The sequence below is a fragment of the Erpetoichthys calabaricus genome, chromosome 14 (assembly GCF_900747795.2).
Source record: "Erpetoichthys calabaricus chromosome 14, fErpCal1.3, whole genome shotgun sequence".
In the NCBI taxonomy this organism is placed as follows: Eukaryota; Metazoa; Chordata; class Cladistia; order Polypteriformes; family Polypteridae; genus Erpetoichthys; species Erpetoichthys calabaricus.
The window spans coordinates 47,177,243-47,196,328 of NC_041407.2; the positions used below are offsets into that span (position 1 = coordinate 47,177,243).

At 42.0% G+C, this 19,086-nt stretch overlaps 1 protein-coding gene across 1 annotated transcript in view; it reads left to right on the forward strand.

Annotated features, from left to right (window-relative positions):
- Positions 1-17,700: 17,700 nt before the first annotated feature.
- The window catches only part of LOC114664567 (regulating synaptic membrane exocytosis protein 3), a 171,345-nt gene continuing 169,959 nt past the window's right edge, over positions 17,701-19,086 (forward strand). Inside the window, 1 exon segment of the mRNA XM_051936355.1 lies at positions 17,701-17,935. Coding sequence (XP_051792315.1) covers positions 17,873-17,935 — 63 coding nt within the window. The 5' untranslated portion in view covers positions 17,701-17,872.

The following is a 19,086-nucleotide window of genomic DNA, read 5'->3' on the forward strand; positions in this document are numbered from 1 at the left end:
GTGTGGCTGCTCTCCTGCCCAGATGGGCTCATTAAGCCATGCAGCTCCCCCTGGCGGAGGCCACGGAGCCCAACCAAGATGAGCTCCGGTGTTCCACGAAAGTGGCCCCGACGCAACCCAGGGGGATGCCAACAAAAGGTTCAGAGGGAGGTAGCGTGGCTCCCATGGCTGCTCCCCCAGATCTAGTGACAAAGGGGTGTCCCGGCCAGGCATGGGTCCCAGCATGTCCGCCACAATGCCCCTCTCTCAGCTGAGCCCCATTAGGCACAGCGGCTCGTCCCGTGAGGGCTGGTCTCCTCCAGGATGGGGAGTCGGTGTCCTCCTGTCCACGGCTCTGTCCTGCAAGAACAAAAGCAGGATAGCGGGAGGTGCTGCCCCAACGCCCGCGTCCTCCACATACAACACCTCCAGCCGTGGCCACAGCTGTTGCACTCAAAGCAATGCCGATCCCCTCTGGTGCAATCCCTGCGGGACCAGAAACAGGACGGGAAGTTCTGCCCCGACGTCCACCCAGCTGAGGGTGGCTGGTGGTTCTGCCAATCTGAAGCACAGCCCTCCACTGTCTGCAAGCAGATGGGCTTACGCTGCGCACTTTTTGGAGGCCCCTTCTTTTTCCGGGGTCTCCTCTTGTTCTGGGGTGCACCAATGGTCTGGGTCCCCTTATGGGAAGAAGAGGGACCCTGTGCCGTCTGCACTCCTTTGGACGCCCACGAGACCAGTACTGGCAGTTGGGGCAGGGCTGTTTGGCAGCCAATATCAAGCAGCTGCCTCCCTGCACACTCCTCTGCCGTGCTGTCAGTCATCGCGGCTGTGTCTCTTGGAGGTGCGGCGATGCCACACGGAACCAATCAATACCGCGGCCCTTTCAGTCACCCCTCCCATATACTCTACGGTACAGGCATCACTCACCTGTACCGCCGCCATCAGTACGGCTGGAGAATCCAGCATTGCGCCTCCTCAGCCATTGTTTTATAGCCCTTAGGGGCGCACTGACCTTCCTCTCCAGCCGCTCAGGCATCTCCTGGAGTAGCCCCAGAGCCTGTAATACAGACTGCATGGGTTGGCGAAGCTCCACCAGCTCCTGTATAGCCAAAGACAGGTTAGTTTTGTCGGCCGGCAGTGGACTCGGACTTCCCTCATTCCACCTTGCTGACTGCGAGTCCTGAGTCCTCCTTCTCCACCAGCGCCCTCGGGGTTTCATCGGGTTTGGGGCAGAGGATCGTCGCTCCCGCTTGTACTTCACCTATGGGAAGGCGACACCCATCCTCCACCCCCTTACCTGCCAGAAGAATGCGGCTTCGTTCCTCCACCGCCCCCTTCACAACAGGGAAAGCTGCGTCAGGGAGATCATCCAGGTACTCCTTCTCCGCCTGCTGTCCTGCGGAGAAAACGGGGACTGCACCTACCTTGCTCACCCTCGAGCTTGTCCCAGCGTGAATCGGCGCCCCCAGGCCACTGACACAGACCCAGGCCACCAGCCCCTGCATGGATCTCGTCTTCCGGAGGATCTCTTGTCCATGTGGCCTCTTTTTCGGGGCGTGCCAACCGTGGCTTCTTCTCTGACGGCGGGTAGGTGGCCAGCCGCCAGCCTTGGAGTCTGCCAGGCTTCCTTCCTCCCCATGCCGGCTCTGACAGGGTAATGGAGCCCTAGAGTGTCGCAACCTTCCTGCCGCAAGCACGTGCTTCAGTGCACTGTCTCCGGGTGCACGCCACGCGCTCCTGCACAATGTGCGTACCTCGTGCTGCTGTGCCGGGTCACCACACAAAAAAATGTACAGGTCCGAGCCCCAAAAGATGGACCGGAATCCTGCTGGCTACGCCAGTGTGACATTGCCGCTTGGTTGGCGCCTACTTAACACAGACTGACAATGGAGGCACATGTAAAGTAAACAAAAGAACTTTTAATTTCTTCTTTACCTGTGGGGCACGTCTTCCCCATTAACCCCACAGGCACAACACTGTCCCAACATACAAATAAAAATCACCCCAAATCACACTCTTCTTTCCACACCTCCGTGGTCGTGGTCCCCAACTCTGGCGCCCTGAGTAGTGGCTGCAGGCTCCTCTTATAGCCTACCCGGAAGTGCTGCAGGTGCTCGTTGACCTACTTCTGGCTGCGCTCCCGCCCAGACGGGCTCGTTAAGCCGTGCAGCTCTATGCAGCTCCCCCTAGCAGAGGCCACGGAGCACAACCAAGATGAGCTCCGGCGTTCCACGAAAGTGGCCCCAATGCAAATCGGGGAACTGCCAACCATGGTTCCGAGGGACGTAGCGTGGCTCCCATGGCTGCTCCCCCGGATCTAGTGACAAAGGGGCGTTCCGGCTGGGCATTTGGTCCCGGCTGTCTGCCACAGCAGTTAAACACAGACACTGGTCTACAAAAAATACCCGCCACAGCAGTTAAACACAGACACTGGTCTACAAAAAATATTTTTTGTTTGCTTCTGGGAATTTCAGAGCATCTCTTTATTAAGTTTTTTACACTGATTTCATATATGAAATTGGAATTAAGCTAGCACGTCAGGTTTTTGAAGTACACATCATTGACGTTTTCACACTTTTGAATATCAATATATCAACACGATATCTGGAGTTTGGACTATATCCCACCAAAATTGTTTTGATGTGTTTATTCTGAAAACAAACCAGAAGACGATACCAGAGACATGTTAAAGCATATTTATGTCAATTTACCTCAATATAAAATAGAGGTCAGCGTGCTCAAAAATGTTTGAGGCACTTGCTTTTGCGCTTGTACTGCACATCCATCTCTCTTTGCAAGAACCAACAGTAGTCACCCATCATGCTCGAAGTGAATTTTTCCCGATATCAGTTTTCCACCACCTTTATATCTTGATGAAATCTTTCCCTGTGCTCATCTCTGACATCGCTTAGATTGGTGGAAAAAAGTTGAGATGAGAATGTAAAAAATCCATCTTCAGTGACATTCTGGCTTCCATAAGCTAATATACTTCCAGCATATTCTCCACAAGCTCAGTATAATTATCTGCTCTGTGACCCGCTCGAATGAGGGTGCTGATTCAGTTGGCTTCAGTTTCCTTTTGAACTCATTGTCAAGCATCAGTTCACGTATTTCAGGGCCAACAAAAACACTTTCCTTAATTTCGGCTTCACTTTTCTAGAGATCAAACTAATTTCTTAAATGCTGAAACGCATTGCCTTTACTGTCCAGTCACTCTAGTTGTCCAAGACCTGGAACATCATAACTGAAGAATGGGATGTGCTGGACGAAAACGTTTTTCAGATTTGGAGTCAGCAAGTAAAATTTGTTAAAGTACAGATGAAAGAATCCCAGTAGCAAAATGCTTGTTGACCTGTTGACCAGTGTAGTGTAGGTTAATTTAGTTTTCTCTCCTTGTTTGTGCTATAAAAAGAGTTACAAATCTGTAATTTATAACTGTTCTTCTAATTGTTGTTTAAAGAATGCCCCAAGAAAACTTTTTTCATTCTGGTACAGCTTTTCAATGTAGGTAAAATTCTGTCCTTTTATTCAGTTTAATGGATAAACTTTTCTTTAGTTTATAAGTTCCTCACTGCCTGTGTAAGAGGCTAGAAATTGGTATTTTAAAGAAATGGACATTTATAGCAAATGTAAAACCCAATAGATGAAGGGGCAATAGACACCCTTTGTTTGAGACTGGGATGATAAATGAAAAGGCAAATGTCCAGAATAATTCTGTTACAGGTTATTGGGGGCTGTGTATAGGATGTAGATATTTATCTGTCTCACAAGAGTTACCTGCTTTGAAGACCAAACTGCTTTGATTGGTATGTCATCAACATATAGCACTGTGATAAGAGAACTGCTTCCTTACAAAATGTTTGCATTTACTTTGTATGAAAATTAACATGTTCTGGGGACATTAGTCTCAAATCAAAATAAAGTCATATACAGTATACAGTGTTCTTCTTGATAGTTAGTAATAACTAGGGGGCTTTGTCCCCTGCTCGCTTCTCTCGCCAACCCCCCGGCCTGCGCTACGTGCCAGCCACTTCGGATCTCTGCCACTCGCGTATGTGGATTTCACTTTCACCAAACAACAAATCTTTTAATTCTCGCAGATAGACCTCTAAACACTACTTTTTCCTGATGACAACATGAATTAGACGATCTACAAGTCTTCCGACTTAAAGTTTAAAGCCAAACAAAATCTACATACTTCTGTCATATCACCTATGTCCATATATGCAATCTCTTTTCGTTGTCCCATTATTTCACCGAGTAATAATTTCTGTTTGTTAGTGCGATCTTTACTATCAGTTTTTTGAGACTTTAGAATTTTAGTACTTTCATAATCTCTAACCTGCTCTGCATGTGCATCACACCAACATTTTTGAACCTCTTTACGACGTTCTACTTTGTCTTCTACTCTTTGTCTTTTATTTCCAACCCTGCTTGGAGCTGAGAGCGCAGGAACTGTGTCTGACAATAGCATTTATATGAATGAGAAGTGATTGGACCACGGGCATTGTTGTAAATGTTTGAGAAGATGGCGGGACTTGTCAAAATCTCTTGGCACAAAGTCTCGTCTCACAGGACCTGAAATTATGTCTCACAGGAGTTGAAATTATCTCTGAGAAAGTCTCATCCTATGATTCCCTTTTATAATAGAGAGATATTATTGTTTATCCAATTAAAATGTGTATACACTATTGTTGAAATTGAAATATACCATTGCTCAACCAATGGTTATGTTGATCTAGGCAGAGTTTGAAACAGTTATATTCCTCTGGGTAAATCAAAATAAAATAAAGTATGGTGAGACATTCCAAACTGCTACCTACTTCTTTTATGCTTTGGCACCTTACCGCTGCAGCTACACCCTGTAGCCACAGTGGTGTGTACCTGCCCCAGGTTCCCCTAAGCCTGAGGCTGGTAACACTTGCTTGCCCTTGGTATGTTAGCATGTTTGCTGGCTTAACCTTAGCTACAAGGTTACAAGCAATATTAATCACAGAGTCAAAAGTGTATGAACCAATCCTAGTAAGTTATTGTTAATGATAAAAACCATATTACTTGTTTGATTTGAATAGAATGATTTTTATTTTTATTCTATTTTATTTAAAATATTTTTTTATCCCGTAAAGCTAACCTGTAATGGAACATCCTTATTGGTCAGCTATATTGCCAGTACTGTATCCATATTACTAACCGAGAATGGTAAACTGGAAGGCACGGACGCAGGTACACGGCGATGGGACCAGGAGACATAGTGCGCAGGCGCCTACAGCGTGCGTTTAATAAACCGCAAGTGAAGTCTGATCCACCGCGAACAAAGGAGTCACGGCTCAAAAACGAAAGAGCTCAACTAATGTAAATAAGACATGAAGCAACAACGCGCCCATAGCTAACGACTAACGACACAGCCACACAGAAAAGAGGATTCTGCACTGCACCCCAGAGTCAAACGGAAGACACTACGGAGTCCGCAAAGGTCCACAAAGATAGTACGGAAGGCGCGAGAAAGTACGAAAGGCGCAGGCACCTACAACGCGCTTCTGAACTAAACATCCACACTACATAGCATGGTCCGGGTAATACGGCTCAGAAACGAAAGAGCTCAACTAACGTAAATAAGACATGAAGCAACAACGTGCCCATAGCTAACGACTAACGACACAGCCACACAGAAAAGAGGATTCTGCACTGCACCCCAGAGTCAAACGGAAGACACTACGGGGTCCGCAAAGGTCCACAAAGATAGTACGGAAGGCGCGAGAAAGTACGAAAGGCGCAGGTGCCTACAACGCACTTCTGAACTAAACGTCGACACTACACAGCATGGTCCGGGTAATAACAATAAACAAACTCTCTGTATTAAACGTTCAGCATCCTTACAAATCCAAACCATATAGCATATGTGAATCACATTACAGTGATGCATTATTAACAGTACAACCACAGAAAATGCTCCGTATTAACAGTAAGTGCAATTATCCATATTACTAATGGTAGACAATGGATAACTAATGGAGTCACAGTCACGGCTCCAAAACGATCCAGCTACGAGCCCGTATGGGCAAATACAATGAACATAGACGCCTACAACACGCATCTGAAACTGCGGAAGCAAAGCAGGCACGGGTTCAAAACGAAAGACCACAACTGACGGAGATACAAGAACGAGCCCGCCTGGATAGATTCAATGAACGCAGGCGCCTACAACGCGCGTCTGAAATGCCGCACGCAAAGCAGGCACAGCTCCAAAACGAGAGAGCTCGACTGCCGGGGCTATAAAAACGAGCCCGCCTGGACAAAATCAATGAACGCAGGCGCCTACAGCGCGCTTCTCAAACAACGCAACCAAAGGAGTCACGGCTCCAAAACGAAACATCTCACCTAACAGGCATACAGAAACGACCCTGCCTGAATACAATTAATGAATGCAGGCGCCTACAACGCGCCTCTCAAACAGCAGAGACAATAGATAAACGGCAAAGAAAGGAACGACAAACAGCCGCTAAACAATTCCACCAATTAGCTGACAACGCATTCTGTAATGAGTCCATTATTAATGAACATTCATTAGGATTAATGAATATCATTTGCTGTCATTGTCATTCACTTAACTTACCTGAAGAAACAACTGGCAATACAACTAATGAGTTTACACGTTGTTGTCAAAAGGGTCAGGTTAGACTGCCTCCTTTAGATGAATATCCTGAATATCTACGGAAGCTTATAACTAACAATGTACCCGAAAGTAAAAACGTTATGGACCGCATTAGATCCTACAATAGTTCATTTGCTTTTGCATCTACCGAGGTAAATATCACGCCACCAGCTGGCAATGGCCCATACTGCTTTCGCGTATGTGGACAAATATTACATCGGATTGGAACAGTGCACCCTGAACCACATCACGAACGCAAATATGCACAAATCTACGTCATAGATCCAGATGACGCAATCTATCAACGAATAAACCTTCCTGAAAACAAGCAATGCACGGAGCTGATAATGAGAAGCGTTCATCTGACATTAAAGTTAAAGTTATAGATACTCCATACCAAGGAAAACTCATTCAAGGACAACACACCATCTTAACTACAAATGTTGTGTATAAAGAAATATTCCAATAAATCTTTCTAATGTGCCATGCTATGGGTTCTTTACGTCCTTTGTTCGTCATCTACACCTTTACACTCCAATATATCTCATACATACATCAATGTATTTTGGGTTACACAACACCAGGGGTTGGCGAGCGAAGCGAGCAGGGGGCAGAGCCCCCAAGTAATAATAGAATTTCAGTCAGTCTGTTAGTTAGCTAGAAAAATGATTTAGCTTGCAAATAGAAGAACTGCACACAATTTTCTGACCATATGCCATATGTGCTGACATATGTCGTGTACAGTATATATGTATGTATATGATCGAGAATAGAGATTTAAGAAAAGTAACAAGATACATAAGCCTTAAACAAAGACCTCCTACACATGAATGTTTCCTTTATTGTGAGTTATTATCAATCATTTTTCTGTTTATTTTTATATCAACTGTTTTTGCTTTGACATTTACTGAAATGTTTAAAATGAAGATACCTGGACAGTGGAATTATTTGCATATTGCAGGTGCCAGGAAGGGATAAAGGAAGGATTCATACCCGGTCAGGAGGCCCCCACATGACAGGTGGCAGTGTTCCTCAACGCTGGACTAGATTGAGACACTTGCAGGGTGGCATGGGAGTTGGAGTCAGGAATCGCAGCTCTGTCGGGGTCTTTGGATACCACCAGTGGGTACTGCTGGGAGACGACTGCCCCGATTTCAGATTAACCTAGAAATGCTCAGGACAACCTGGACAGGAGACCAAAAGCAGTTCCCGGGTTTAGTTTAAAAGAAAGCCCGCTGCCACACTTTAATTAAGTCAGAGTTAGGAGGCAGTGGGCAACATTTTTTTGGAGGAGGGAGGAGGAATTATGAATGGTTTATTTTCCTGGTAATTGTATGTGAAAGGAATTTTGTTGAATAAAAATAATTTATTTGATTTGAACCTGGAATTGTGTTGGGTATTACTGTGTCTGTGGTTTGGGGCTTAGTGGTGCCCCATAGTTGTTATAATACATACTGTATCACACTTTTTGCCAGAATATCTCAATGAAGGAAGCTGAAGCTGCATCATTTTGGAAACCCTGGACTTATACAGCTATACAAGTATTCCCAATAAAGTACTTACAGTATTTTTATTAAGTTGCAGTGTATTCCTCTCCATTTTGTTTTTTCACACCTTCTAGTGGATAGCTATATACTGCAATTACAGTATTTGAGACTGGTTCTCTTTTGCTGGCATAAAATAAGTCTGTTGAGATTTTGTAGTCAGTAAACTATTTACTTCAGCAAGACAAATGTTGTTTTTACATAAAGTCTGTCTTGCACCTCACTAACTCTTAATGAGGCTGGACACAGTGTGCACTCACATCCAACTCCATTATGGACTGTCTCCTCCTCTTATTGTCTGGTACTAGATTACCCCTTGGAGTAGAAGGTACACTCCAGTCTTTTTTATACTGCCATACATGGAGATGGCAGATTTTTAAATGGGAACAGACCAAGGATTATACGCTGTCAAAACCAGAAATTTGAAATGTATTGACAGCAAATATAAACAAAATCCTAAATCAGTCCAAAAATCAAACGACTAAGATAATGTTCTAATATCAGGAAACTCTAACAAAAATGAATTACACACCAAGTTTTGTTTACCTGAATTCTCAGATACCAAGAAGTGAAATGTGTTGATCTTTAAACCTGCAAAACCACGTCCCCCTAACCATATCGTAACAATAAAGCTACAAAATGGTGAAGTCTGTGAAAAACAAAAGGGCATTAGTAAAGATGCAAAAATAATTAAACTACTTTTTTTTACATTTTCAAATAGAAAACTAACCTCAGATTGGGTATTTCAAAATCAAGAGTGATTAAAGAAAAATCTGAAAAATGGCATAAAATTCAAATCCACGTTATAACATTTTGTTGCTGGTCAAACCCTTGAAAATATGGCTTCTTTTATTTGGCAAAAGATAAACCCAGATAGTGGGATAGTGAGTGCTACTCCTGACACTGGATTATAAATGAAGGAATGAGCATTTTTCCATTGGTTTCTTGGGTGCACATAAGCCCAACTTTTGTGTAGAAGGTGGACATTTTTTATGACCCCAATTTGGGGCTACATGCCAGTGAGGGAGGATGGGTGGGGCAAAAGGGGGCATCATCCCTTAAGTAAACTGTTCTGTACCCTCAGTTTTTCAAAAAAGAATTTTAAGCACTTTCAACTACTTCTCTTGTGATAAGTGAATTCAGTGCTTACCTGCCTGATTCACACCAACTTCTTTCCACAGTAAAATACTGTTGTAGGGAATAAAAACAAAATGTCTTTTGGTTTGTGGAACCATCTTTTGCAGAAATGCCTCAATGGTCTTGTATCAGTGCTTACTGGTAAAATTATTTTCATTAAAAATCTTTATTGTTTGATTAGTGAGGGAATTGAACATTTCAGAACAGTTGTGGTTATTCCTCCTGTGATGCAGTCAAAAACATGATCAGAAGGGGTAGTGAGGCCCGCAAAAACCATAAGAGATTCAATCCAATTCAGCCAACCCCCAACTGCAACCAGCAGGCTGTAGCCTATGCAGGGCCCCAAAAAAGGAAAAAAGGCTTTTAAAATTCAAAAATACACTATAAGTCCCAAAATATATCAAGAAATATTGTACAAGAAAGACCATGACCATACGCCTCCGGCTTATGAACAAAAGATTTATTAACAAAGATAGAAAAATACAAGAAAATGCTCAAAAGAGCAAAAAAGAATATGCTTAAAATGGCAATCAAAAGCAAAGATGTCTCAATTCATGATCCAATACCAAAATCCAAAGAAAGAAACAAAATAAATCCAATAAAAAATCTGAACAAATCCAGTACTTACAGCTGACTACTACAAACTCAATGACAACCTGAGAGAAGCAGTCTCATTTGATTCTGATTTGATTTGACATACTTTGCTAATATAATGTTGTAGGATTGTCCCTAATGTTGTGGTGTGATGTTATTGTGCCCGTGTCTCTTGGCGTTTCACCCACAGAAAGACACAGAACATAAATTCTAAATAATGAACAGACATAACAGAAATTATTAAAAAATATTAATGAAATAATTCAACATTAACAAAAATAATAAAAAAACCAGAAAATATACATAAGACCAGTCTGAGACATAACAGTTCCATGTATAGCACATTTTTTTACATTAACATTTATAAATACTGTTGCAATTCTGACTTCTGATGAAATATGCAGGTAGGGATTTGTAGAGGAGCAGAGACACTTGTAAAGGAGTGGCATTAATGGAGCTGAAAAGAATGAGAAGGCAGACAGCATAGCAAGGAGCTTTCATGTCAGTGCTGATTCCCATAAGGAGGTTTAAGGCCTTCAATGAGACTGACAGCGAGAGTTAATCCAGGTCACAAAAGAGTTAACAAATGGGTCTTCCAAGGACCATTAACTGTTGCTTGTGTCTGTGTGTTAGTCCTTCCTCCAGCAAGTCAGGTATGATTCACAAAGAAAAATACAAATTTTGGGACAACTTGTTAAAATGTTTGTAGTGAATATCTGCAGAATCTGTCGCTGACTATGCCCATAGAGTTTCTTCCTCCAGTTTGTGCAGTTTAAACGGTCAGGGTGCAACTAAAAACCCAAGTGAAGCAAACTGAAATAAAAACTGAATTAAAGACTTGACCATGAAAGAAAATAAAAAGCTACAATTGAGCAATCAGTTAAAGACCTCAGTAACACAAGTTAACTGAAGCATAATTTACATATCTTTCTTTCATTTGGACTTTTGCATCACTCCATTGTATAAAAACAGAAACAAGTCTTTGAAGAGGTTCTACAGTCTGTATATACAGAATACAATATACTGTACTATGTGTTAAAGTGCTGCAAATATATTCTTATGCAAGATGTTTGGTATTTACAATTAGACAGTAATGTTAAATTATTTTAGTTATTTGTGCGGAGTCCTGTCCGTGGTCTGTGGTAATTCTAGAGTGTCATTTGGCACATCAACTGTTTCCATAGTACTGTGTACCGAAATCTTCTTCTGCTGTGGATCTTTATTATCATACCAAATAGTCCTTGCTTAACAGAAGCTTTTTTCACCTGTTTTTCACTAGGTATTATGGCTCACTGTTTAGTACAAACAGATACTGTACAGTTTTTATTTTCTGTAAATGTATAGCTGCCTATTCTTTGTACTTCACACTGACTTTAACTGTACAGTCTTAATTGTGAATGACGTTAACCACATACAGCCAGTGTTCTGTTTTTCTACACGCCCAGTGATAATGCTCGAATGGTGAAGTATAATATGTTTTTGCAGAAAGTTTGTTCCCTTGTAAAGGTTATGTATTTTTAACACTGCCAACATGATACACAATTATTTGTTTCACAGGGATCATTTTAGAGGATTTTTAAATCATGAAAGGATTGACAATTATAGCTGCAGACCTGATGTTTCATCCCAGGAGTTAACATTCTACACACCCAATATGCACAGACCTAGCTCATATTTAATTGTTCATGAAGAATGGATTCAACTAACCAATTATTAATCTCTATAATGTTTCCTATAGTATGCTGCCATTTTTTATTTTCCTTTTTGATTTACTGCATAATGAGATCATTAATGAAGGCTGTTCAGACCTCGGGTCAGCTTTGAAAGATATGCTGCCATAATCGAATTGTGTAGCCCATCTCTTGACTGAGGCATATGAAGGGGACTTGTCGTGCTACAAGGTTGGCAAGATGAGAATGAAGCATTTAAACATATTGTTATGTAGTGTTAGAAATTCAATGATAGCATGATATTAGATTTTATTGTTTATAGCATCCATGTTGACACGTATCTGAAACAAGAAACATACACTATAATTTCCAAATGCTTGAAACTTGTAAAAGCTATGATTTTTCTACTTTCACCCGTAAAGATGGTGGTAAAGGCTCAGTAAGTGTACTTAATCTATTCAATTGCTTTATTTAATATGACCTTTTTTCTGTTTTTTCTCTGAAAGTTAGCACTGCCTCAGACTGCAGAGGCTGTAGGTGAATTCCCAGCCTTGTGTAAAGAGTATTTAAAGTTACCTTAAACTGTGTCCTTTCAAAATGATGAGCAGAGTACAGTCACAGTAAACATCTCTGGTTATGGCTTGAGTGACTGTCACAGCTTGAGCTGCTATCATTTTTTTCATATAGGATTTTATGCTTGTTTGTCTTTGCCGCTTGTGTTACTGGATTGAACTCTAATTTCCTGTTACTACTCCTTCTTCTTTCGGCTGCTCCAGTTAGGGGTTCCCACAGCGGATCATCTTGTTCCATATCATCCTGTCCTCTGCATCTTGCTCTGTCACACCTCCCACCTGCATGTCCTCTCTCACCACATCCATAAACCATCTGTTAGGCCTTCCTCTTTTCCTCTTTCCTGGCAGCTCTATCTTTAACATCCTTTTCCCAGTATACCCAGCATCTCTCCTCTGCACATGTCCAAACCAACACAATCTCGCCTCTCTGACTTTGTCTCCCAGTCTTCTAACCTGAGCCGACCCTCTAATGTACTACTCCACAATTCTCAAAGTAATGATTGTTTTACTTTCCTTTGGGTGGTGGGCCAGATACCCAGGTGACATATCTAATTACTTCTCCAAATTGAAAAGGCAAAATTATTTTGGAAAATTAAGATGTCCCTGGATAGAAGCTAGTAGTTAATGAGCCTGGCATTTTCACATGTGCACTCTGGGCATCACCGTTTATTGCAGTACAGACTTTGTCACAGTGCTCTGCTGATGAAAGCAAGTGACTTACAGGTGATTCTCACCTTTTTGATTCTCTCTGTTTTATGTGCTATTGAGAAACCAAAACCAATTAGAAATTAGTTTAAATAGGAGACCTTTCTTATAGTTTGCACTTCAGTATTAGCACTCATGGCTATGCTGGACAAATAAAATTTTATCTGGTGATTTCAAAAGCACATCAGTGACCATACAGTGGGGCAGATAAATGAAAAGAACATTTGATGCTGATTAGAATTCTAATTTTACATTTGATTGACAGATATCAAGTGCCTTGACAAGACCAAGGTAGCAAACATAACTATGCTTGTTAATCAGTAAACATTAATCAGGGTTGCAACAAAACTGAAGGGGAATTCAGGATCTAAAACCAGGTGTACACACTACAAATCAGGACATAAGAACCATGGGAAAAGCAACATCATGATCAGAGAGCAGGGGACAAAACCAGTCAAAACTACAAGCAGCAAATGGACACAAAAACAGATGGAATAGAATGTCTGTAAAGACAGACAGAAATGGTGCAGATGCCAAGTACTATGAGTCAGCCAGCCATGCAGAAAATACAAAATGTAGGCTCCCATGTTAGTGACTGAATGGATGAGCACTCAAATCAGTGAAAATATGGTTGTGTGTAAGCAGACATGTAAGAGGCAAGATAGAATCAGATATCCGCCATGTGGTAGGTTTAGGGACGGGCAGCTTCTCAGTCACACAAGAATGAGATGACTTCTAACAAGTTATGTTAAACTCTTAATGCAGATCAAAGGGTGTGGCTGGAATAAACTGCAGATTGTTGAGCTGCTGTTCAGTGACAAATGTTCTCCTTAACAGTACTGAATCAACTAAATTGTTGCTCATGAGATACTATTTTCTTGATCTCCTACTCAATCCAAATCTAGATTTCCTAATTTTTAAAAACAAAGCACAAATGTCTCTAAATACCACAAAATCCTGACATGGCTTTAATACCATTACCATCTTTCAGGTGTTCTTAGTGCACACTGCAAGACTTAAGTAGTAACAGCACTAACTAGCATGCAGTCTTTACACAACAAACGATAGACACTTGGAATAAGCTACCAAGTAATGTGGTAGACAGTAAGACTTTAGGGACTTTCAAAACTTGACCTGATGTTTTTTTGAAAGAAATAAGTGGATAGGACTGGCAAACTTTGTTGGGCTGAATGGCCTGCTCTCGTCTAGATTGTTCTAATGTTCAGTGTTTAATGGTCAGTGCAAGGCCAGCAAATAATTAAAAAAAACAATTTTTTACATACTTACCTGTTCATTCTGCACCAGGATTTTGTGTTTCTGTTGAAGAAGAGCATTATAATGCTGGCATCTTTTCCATAGGTGGCACGGTGGCACAGTGGGTAGCGCTGCTGCCTCGCAGTTGGGAGACCTGGGGACCTGGGTTCACTTCCCGGGTCCTCCCTGTGTGGAGTTTGCATGTTCTCTCCGTGTCTGTGTGGGTTTCCTCCCACAGTCCAAAGACATGTAGGTTAGGTGGATTGGCGATTCTAAATTGTCCCTAGTGTGTGCTTGGTGTGTGGGTGTGTTTGTGTGTGTCCTGCGGTGGGTTGGCACCCTTCCCAGGATTGTTTCCTGCCCTGTGTTGGCTGGGATTGGCTCCAGCAGACCCCCGTGACCCTGTGTTCGGATTCAGCCGGTTGGAAAATGGATGGATCTTTTCCATAAAGTGAAAAGCACATGCATAGGCTTCCTTGGTGGCTTTTTCAAATTTTGCACAGTCCTCCTCAGCAGTAGGTGAAAATCAGTGCACCACAATGTCTTGTGATTGATGCATTTCTGACATTGATTTTTGTTACTTTCTTTTTTTCCTTTTTAAATTACTGCGGCTACCTTTAAGGAAGTTAATGGTACTGGACTTTGCACCTTGTCACACATGCGCATATTTGGAATAACCTCAGACCTGAAGCAGATATTACCACCAGAGAGGGCGGGCTCTTGCTAGCTTTCTCCTTTTCTTTTATCTCAGCAGCTCTGAGAAGATAACCGTTGAGGGCAATTGACCCCATCACTTCCAGTTTCCCACCTTTTAAACCCGCCACTGTGGGAGGTGATCAGTATTGAAATGACTGAATCAGAGAAAGGAGCTCCACAACCCAAACAATTGATTAGAAAAGAACCAGCTTATTTGGCCTGCTATTAGTTGATTGTGTAGCAGTGTGCATAGTGGCCATTTTTTGTTATGTGTGACTTTATTAAACTAGGATGACCAAGTTGGTGCCCCAACCTTTTACTGTTGAAACCTTCAGTGCCTTATTCGACCAGAACCTCTTTGTATGTGATGTGAGCTACATGGCCACAACTGGGAAAAGCTTGAACTAGAAGTATAAATGTGTGATTAAAAATATCAACAACAAGCAGTTCCTATTTTAGTACATGCAATGACCTTCAAACCCCATTATTAAACTAAAAAGTTCAGGTTGTACATGAACACACACACCCACGGGTGTAGAGGGAACTGCAGGGTCAGTCAGTCCTGTCCCTCAGTCAGAAGCAGACATACAGCATCCGGCACAAAGACATTTTCACATAAAGCAAAAAGCAATATTTTTATAAATAAGTAATTATATTGAGCATATGATAGAAAATTGAAAACAAAAATGTTTTTGACAGGCCATGTGTCAACAAGGACCTGACACACGCACAGCTTCAAAGTGCAGGGGGAAACCAAATCCTCATCATAGCCACTCAAGATCAGGCCTTGAACATCCGGTACCACCAGAAGTATATCATAGTCACACCAGTCAACAGCAAATGCCATCTGTGTGATGAAGCTGTGGAGACCACTAGCCACATAGTGTCTGGATGCCATGTACTAGCCCTGGAGAAGTATCTTGAACGTCACAACAAGGTCACTAAGTACCTGCACTAGGCACTTTGCCAACAGCTGTGTGATCAGTCGATAGACAAGTGCTTCGAGCATACACCAGACATGGTCGTTAACACCGGAGACTTCATCGATATGACGATCCCGGATGACAACAACATCCTGAGCAAGGAGGCAGAGAAGATCATCAAGTATTAAAAACTCAAGATTGAAGTTAGACGCATGTGGAACATGAGGAAAAGAGAGGCTCCAGCAGTCTTAGGCATACAGGGAACAGTGAAGACCAACTTCCATGATCAGTTTGACTGACCTCCATGTACAGTTAGCATGAAAGAGATCCAGAAGGGAGTACTCCACGGCATTCTTCGACAAGACCTCAGCTGAAAAAAACAACTTGAGATCAAAGTCTAAGTGGTCTTATTGAACTCTGGCAAAGGTACCAACATACCTTAGTATGATGAGAGGAGAATGGTGCTAAAAATAATAATAATAATAATAATAATAATAATAATAATAATAATAATAATCAAACACATGATTTTATTTAATGCTACCATAGTAATGGATATTTTAATTGCACAAGTACTTTATAAAGTGGGAAAGTGAATATTTTGTGCATATGTCAAGCTATTTCAAATAGACATCACCACCTTACGTGTATCTTTTGAAGCCATATGGTTTTTTTGAAGCTACCTAATTCATTTCAAATCTGAGGGTTCCAAAGTCTAAACATGCAGCACTGAGCACAAAGCAGAAAAAAAAGTGCTGGAATGGGCACCTCTACATTGCAGGGCACATTCACGCATACACCCACACTCACTCACTGGAATGTATATATGTGATAAATAAATAGACTTAATGCTTCCTTTCAAATGGTAATTTTATTATTTTTGTAGCCAATTTGGAATTTGAAACAAGTTCCTTTTTCACAGTGTCACCCTGTAAACTTAACTTTCATTCCTAAAGATTTTGAATTCTTCAAAGAGCCATTGTCAAGAGTCATGAGATGCTAAAAGCTGAGGCACTGCTAGCTAGGATGCAGCTACTATGACAGAGATTGCTTTTTTATCTCTGCATATCAAAGTACCAGCAAGAGTAGAAGCCTGTTTTGACATGATATGCTATATTCTATTTGCAAACTTTCTTAAGGTTTTATACTATGTTTGCACATTTTAAAGCAGACAAATGAATAAAGCATAACTCATCCAAATTGTTTTGCTCTTTTTTGCTTTCTTGCTGATTTACCTATTGCAAAGCACCTTTGCTTTGTGTGAGTATACAGGGTAAGGGGAATTTGTGTTAGTTATACTCAAGAATGCCTCAATATTCGCTAGTCTCACCATAACTACATACTGTAAGAGTCAGGGCCGGTCAGTGCAGAAGGGTTAAAAATTGGCAAAATCTCCTTGAAACCTCCACAGAAGTTAACACCACAATATTCACAGTGACTGAGCATGTAGCCTGGGGTGGGCAGCAGCTTAGGAATTTGGAAGTTGTTCAATTTTGCTCTACTTATAGTCGTGGAAAGTGTATCTGAAGAAATATCTGAAACTGTAGCAGCTTAAAATATTAACAGGAATGTGCCCCCATACACCAAAACCATCCATTATGTAATGCCTTTCAGTAGGCAAATTCCTCTTAGAATTAAGCAGGACTACACAAATAAAATGGATGGACTGCAGTCCAGGCCAAAATTAAATATGACCCAGTGTGATTTATTCTTTTCCACCTTATAAAAGTGTAAGTGTGAGGAAGTCAGCAGGTGACTAATCCAGCCTGCTAATGGACTATACACACAACTGTGCCTGGCACTTTGAGGACATACCAACCCAAGCTGATTCTGGCCCCAACAGGGTGATATGCTTTGTGTAACTGTCACAACGGAGCACTGCAGCCGCTTTTTATTTAATAAAATACAGACGCCTTCCCTTTCGAACTCCATTCTCTTTCTAGTGCAGTGCGCAGCTGCAGATCCCTCATTTGCCTCTCATTGAAGGTTTTCTCTTAGGATTTCTGCTGCGCGAAGCGCTGAGCGAATTACAAGCCAGGGGTAGAGGCAGATTTGCAATGGTAATTAAGTGAAAATTTGGACACATGTGAGACACAGCAGGGAATTTGCAGCTTGAGACCCATGCTGCTGAAGAGAGAGAGAGATGCTTCAGCTCTCCCCGACAGATAAACTCGAGCGCTGTGAACAGCGAAGCTGCCAGGACCAGGTGAGTAGATGCATGCGTGCATGTTGCTGCCGGAAAACGAAGGCAAACAGGAGGAAACGGGTTTCTTGCATAATGAAACAAGCTTTTGGGGTGTGTATTGAATGCCATGGAGTACCAGGAGACAACAGAAATAACCAATTGATTTTGAGTGATTTATGACTTATTTATTGGGGAAGGCAGTGGGGAGAGAGAGCTATGGACTTCATCTGCTAGGGTAGACAGCGAGGTAGTGCAGACTTTATGTTAGAATTGATGCAGCAGTGCCCAGCAGTCAAGTGGTGACTTGAAACTCTGTTATGTTTTATATCTGCTGGGATACCAGACCAAACCTATCCTGCGCCAAATACTCCATTGTCTACTCAGCACTTAAGCTTGCATCGGATACTTAAGCCATATACACTCATTGGGCAGAATGTGCCAAATCCCTGAATTCATCTTTTTCATCTAACATGTCATATTTTCTAATGTTAAGAATGAAATTTAGAGGTGTACATCAGTCTTTGAAGAGGTAATGACCCCTCCAGAAGGGTCTGTTTGATCATTTTAGTGCCTCAGCATTTTTCCATTATTTTTATTACATCTGTTTCCTTTTTAAACAGGATAATAATCCTTTACGGGCAAGTGTCTGTTTTGAAATTGCTCCCTTTGAAATTCTAATTAAGCCCTCATTAGCTCAGGAGTGAAAAGTGTGATTCAGAGGCACCCGCACAGACTCAAGTGCCACGTGAGAAGGAAGCCAGTGCCTGCACCTGGTAGGAGGGAATGTCTATGTTGGTTCCTTCCTGAGCATGTCTCTGCCATCTCATCACTACTACTAATTCTACTAATTCTAGCATTATGTAATGTGATCAACTGAGCAACGTCTTACATAAATGATATTAAATTTATGATCAAAAGCCCCATTCCCTCCCTGACACACCTGAGATATAACAGGTGAGCAGCCTGTGCCTGGAATCGTTAAAAACCTTACAGCAGCAGGAACAGGAATCGTCGAGCTTAAGGGATGAGGGGATGACAGGTGCACTTCAGGCTGACAATTTGTGCCGTGAGACTGTGAGATAACTGAACAATGACACCAGCGGATGACAGCACTTTTCGAAAAAAGAGATGGTTTCCTTTATAGATATATGGTGGGGACATGTTGGCTAATG